This window comes from Cebus imitator, unplaced genomic scaffold (genome assembly GCF_001604975.1).
Source record: "Cebus imitator isolate Cc_AM_T3 unplaced genomic scaffold, Cebus_imitator-1.0 Scaffold136, whole genome shotgun sequence".
Taxonomy (NCBI): Eukaryota; Metazoa; Chordata; class Mammalia; order Primates; family Cebidae; genus Cebus; species Cebus imitator.
This window is the reverse complement of record NW_016107451.1, coordinates 620,558-625,819: the sequence shown is the minus strand read 5'-3', so window position 1 is coordinate 625,819 and position 5,262 is coordinate 620,558. Positions and strand designations below refer to the sequence as shown.

General features: G+C 40.4%; 1 protein-coding gene across 2 annotated transcripts in view; it reads right to left on the bottom strand.

Moving 5' to 3' along the window:
* METTL16 (methyltransferase like 16) overlaps window positions 1–5,262 on the bottom strand; it is an 81,585-nt gene that overhangs the window by 51,042 nt on the left and 25,281 nt on the right. For both annotated transcript variants that reach the window (XM_017541625.2, XM_017541626.2), the window contains exon 3: window positions 232–431. In XM_017541625.2, coding sequence (XP_017397114.1) covers window positions 232–431 — 200 coding nt within the window. The remainder of the gene's footprint in view (window positions 1–231; window positions 432–5,262) is intronic.

Genomic DNA, 5,262 nt, shown 5'->3' with positions numbered 1-5,262 from the left:
AGGCGGAGGTTGCGGTGAGCCGAGATCGCGCCATTGCACTCCAGCCTGGGTAACGTGAGTGAAACTCCGTCTCAAAAAAAAAAAAAAAAAAAAAAAGGATGCTCAACCTGTATCTTCAGCCAGCTTCTCTTACGCAACAACAAATACCCAGTAGAAAAGTTTACAAAGAATTTGATCATGCAAAACTTATGAAACCTATGTTTAGCCAAAAACGAATTTAAGACCATATACCTATGTCAATTCCTCTTCGGAGAGAACTTTTGTCAGAGTCCTGGTGACCAATCAGATCTTCTACCCAGTGAATATAGTTGAGTCTCAAGGGAACTGTGGGAATTAGTCTCTCCAGCGGAATATCAATAGAAAGTCCAAAATCTTCCCTTAGGAGAGTACAAGTCAGAGCTCGGACTGCTTCAGGGTCTTTAAAATTAAGGCTGAGGAGTAGAGAAAAAGAAGTAAAACTGACAGTAAGATTCACTATGTTGTACAAGCTCCGTGGCAAACAGGCAATATCAAATGCCCATCTGAATTTCCTAGAGAGATCACACATAAATAGTTACGTAGAGCATGCATCCCAGTGGCATATATACGTGAGTGTTTAACACAGTCACAGCATATGAAAAGCAGTACAATCCTCCACCAAAAACACTGCATATCCACATACGGAGCACAGAGATTACAAATGACTCGGTTCCAATTCCTGTCTCCTTGTCTCCTTACTGTGTGACTTTTGACAAGTTATTTACCTCTAGGAGACTGTTTCCTTGGCTGTAAAATGAGGATAACAGTACCAATATCACAATGCTATTGGGAGATAACCTGAAAAGTACCTAGCATAATGTCTGGTGCACAGTAACTGTTTTACAAACGCTAGCTATTTTTACTGTTACCATTGACATCATTTGACATTAGCATTCCTTGAAAATCATACTTAAAAGTGGAAAGAAAGCATTATAAAAATGTTTAATAATGAACACAGGATAAGATAAATGTGACAAATATTACAGACATCAAATTTTAAATGTAACTATATCTTAAAGCTTTATGAAATAGTATATACTATAAAATTCACCTGTAAGCATACAACTGAATAATTGTTCGTATATTAACAGAGTTGTGCAACCATCACCACAACCCACTTTTAGAACACTCCTATCACCCCAAAAAGGAGAACTCATGACCATTTGCAAGTTTTCCTTCATTTCCAACTTTAGCCCGCGGCAACCATTGATGTACTTTCTGTCTTTGTAGATTTGCCTTTCCTGGACATTTCAACTAACTGAAATCTTAACAAGGTCTTTTGGTCACTTAAGATAAGTTTGTGAGGTCCATCCATTTTATAACTTGTCAGTATTTCACTTCTTCTTATGGGCGAATACTATTCCACAGTAAGAATAACTACATTTTGTTTATCCAGTCACCAGTTCCTGAACCTCTGAGTTGTTGCTACTTTTTGACTATGACAAACAAAGCTGCTATGAACATTTGCATACAAGTCTCTGTGTGGACATACATTTTCACTGCTCTTGGACAGACAGGAATGGATCATTTGATATACCTGTATTTAACTTTTTAAGAAACTTATACCAATATAACTATGTTGATGTCAAAATACTGCTAAACTGAAAATATTAAAAAAGAAAACCAACAGACCCTATTTGTCAACAGAGCAGGATCTTTTTTGGTTTTTGTGATTTTTTTTTTTTTTTTTTTGGAAACAAGTCCTCACTGTCTCCCAGACTGGAATGCATGGTATGATCATGGCTCACTGCATCCTCAACCTCCCAGGTTCAAGTGACCCTCCTGCCTCAGCCCCCCAAATAGCTGGGACTACAGCTGTATGCCACTACACTTGGCTTTTATTTTTTGTAGAGACAGGGGCCCACCTCATTACATTGCCTCAGCTGGTCTTGAACTCCTGGCCTCATGTAATCGTCCTGCCTCGACCTAAGTGTTGGGATTACAGGCGTGAACCACTTGCACCTGGCCAACAGAGCATTTTGAAGAAAGCAGAAAGTCAGTAGATGGACTATGAAAGGTAGGAGGAGGTTTTTCTTGTTGTTGTTGTTCTTTTGTCTATTTTTTAGACAGAGTCTCGCTCTGTTACCCAGGCTGGAGTGCAGTGGTGCAATCTCGGCTCACTGCAACTTCGGCCTCCCGGGTTCAAGCAATTCTCCTCCCTCAGCCTCCCAAGTAGCTGGGACTACAGGCTCACGCCACCATGCCTGGCTAATTTTTTGTATTTTTTTTTTAGTAGAGATGGGGTTTCAGCATGCTGGCAAGGCTGGTCTCAAACTTCTGACCTCGTGATCTGCCCACCTTGGCCTCCCAAAGTGCTGGGATTACAGGTGTCAGCCACTGAGCCTGACCGGTAGGAAGAGTTTTGAAACTACTTAGAATTCTGGCCTTTCGGTGTCTAGTCAGACAACGACACATCCTCAAATAGCTGCTGGTCTGCACCATCTTGTTTTCTGCTACCTTCCTGGACATCAAATGACAAATCATTGGAAAAATTCAATGTCCATCTGGATGCCTGAGTGCCAAAACAGAAGGAAGAGTGCTGTATCCACCTAGCAACCATGAAAACTTCCGGCAGGTACCGTCAACAAAGCTCTCTCCACTACCCACAGCAAAAGTGTTCTAGTATGGAAGTTAGGAGACCTGGACTCTATTTTGGCTCTGCAATTAGTCATGGACTTATGTCATTTCAGTTCTTAGGTCTCAGTTTCTCCATCTGCAAAGGTAAGGGATTGGCCAGGCACAGTGATTCATGCCTGTAATCCCCGCACTTTGGGAGGCCAAGGCGGGCAGATCACCTGAGGTCAGGAGTTCGAGACCAGCCTGGCGAACATAGTGAAACTCCATCTCTACTAAAAATACAAGAAATTAGCTGGGCGTGGTGGTGGGCGCCTGTAATCCCAGCTACTCCAGAGGCTGAGACAGGAGAATCGCTTGAACCCAGGAGCCAAAGGTTGTAGTGAGTGGAGATTGTGCCATTGCACTCCAGTGTGGGTGACAGTGTGAGACTCTGTCTCAAAAAACAGTAACAAAACCACAAACACACTTTTCATAGGAAAAGACCTTGCAAAAAGATGGATGATGGGCAGAATCAAATTTCACAAACATAGATTCGTTATCTGTACAAAAATTGCATTCTATACCTGAATATAATGATTTCTTGTGACCTCTAGGAATGCTTCAAGGTGCTAATTTATAGGGAGGAAAACGGAAGGGATGAAGAATGAAACTTTAATATAGTCTACAACAAACAGAAATAGAATGACTGTAGTGAACTCTGAATAGACACAGCGGGAGCCTGGAAGCAGTGACACTCACATGCTATGAACATAGCTGGTGCTCCAGTCCTAGGTTTCTAAATAGTACTCCCCATTAAAAGGAATCAGAGTTCCCTGGGTATATGGTTATTCCAGAATTGGAAAGGGAAAGTGCAAGATGAACCTGAAACATTTTATTGCATTAGAAGTCGGGACATGCTAAAAGGAATATAGGAACAAATAAAAAGTACAATGGGAACCAGCTGGATGGGGCTCCCACTGGCCACATCTAAGTCAATGTGAATGAAGACCGCTAACAAGGGATGACAGCCGTTAAAATAAAATACATGAGGCCATACTGAAATGTAGAAGGAATGAAGGAGTTAGAAAATTACATTTGGCAATCACCATGCTAATAACTGATTCAATTAAGAATTATCAATGGATGCTAAAAATAATGAGTAAGTTTGTTGAAAACCAGGATATTGGGCAGGGCACGGTGGCTCATACCTGTAATCCCAACAGTTTGGGATGCCAAGGCAGACGGATCACTAGAGGTCAGGAGTTCAAGACCAGCCTGGCCAACATGGTGAAACCCTATCTTTACTAAAAAATACAAAAATTAGCCAAGCATGGTGGTACGCATGCCTTTAGTCCCTGCTACTAGGGAGGCTGAGCTGGGAGAATTGTTTGAACCTGGGAGGCAGAGTTGCAGTGAGCGGAGATCAAGCCACTGCACTCCTGTCTGGACAACAGAGTGAGACCTTGTCTCAAAAAAAAAAAAAAAAAACCACGCTGGGCACAGTGGCTCACGTCTGTAATCCCAACATTTTGGGAGGCCAAGGCAGATGGATCACTTGAGGTCAAGAGATCAAGACCATCCTGGACAACATGGTGAAACCCCATCTCTACTAAAAATACAAAAATTTGCTAGGTATGGTGGCACACGCCTGTAGTCCCAGCTACTTGGGAAGCTAAGGCAAGAGAATTGCTTGAACCCGGAAGGCGGAGGTTGCAGTGAGCCAAAAAAGAAACAACAACAAACCCCCAGGATATTTACATAGTCACAAAGTGCTTCCCCACAAATTATCAATTGCCTTTGATAATGATATCAAATATCAGATTATGAACAAACAAAATAATAACAGTACAATGAAGAAATCTGATAGATACCCCCTTTAAGGAAGTGACTGAAGTTAATACTAGTAATTATGAAACAAACTGATATTATACGCTTCAATTATACAGAGAAGGAGAGAAAGGGATAAAGAAAGCAAAACTGAAAAAAGCAGGCAAAATTAAACTAAATTCAGGAATGAGATAGTGGTCATGGCTGTACAACTGACAATATACTAAAAACCACTGAGTTGTAAGAGTGAATTTTATAGTATGTGAACTATATCTCAATAAACAAATGAAATGGAAAGGAGCAAGAAGTTTTAAAAAGTAAAGAAAAAGTAGTAAACATAAGAGAGGTCAATAATGAAGTCCCCCTTATATATAACTGGAGATTCTGAATAAGAGAACCAAAGGATTAGAATAAAGAAATACTCAAAGATACGATTCAAGATAACTTTCCAGAAATAGAAGGCTCACTATGTTCCTAGGAAATGATACAGAGTTAGCAATACCAACACATATCCTAGAAAAATTACCAGACTTTAAGGCTCATGAGAAAAAAAAATCCTTTAGATACCTAAGCAAATAAGTTAAACAATCTATTTTGGGGTTAGGGACCCAGCAGGGCAAATGAGGCTGACTTTAGATTTCCAAACAGTTCCATTCAATAGTAGAAGACAACAGAACAGACTACAACGCCCTTAGAGGAAGAAAAGTGTGATATAATTTTTACTCAGCCAAACTTACTTTGATTATAATGACAACAGATAAACATTTTTGAGTATACGAGAGCTCAAGGGGTAGAGTTTCCATGAGCCCTTTGTGAAGAAATTCCTAATGGAAAAAGTTTAATCAATCGAGATAAATTGAA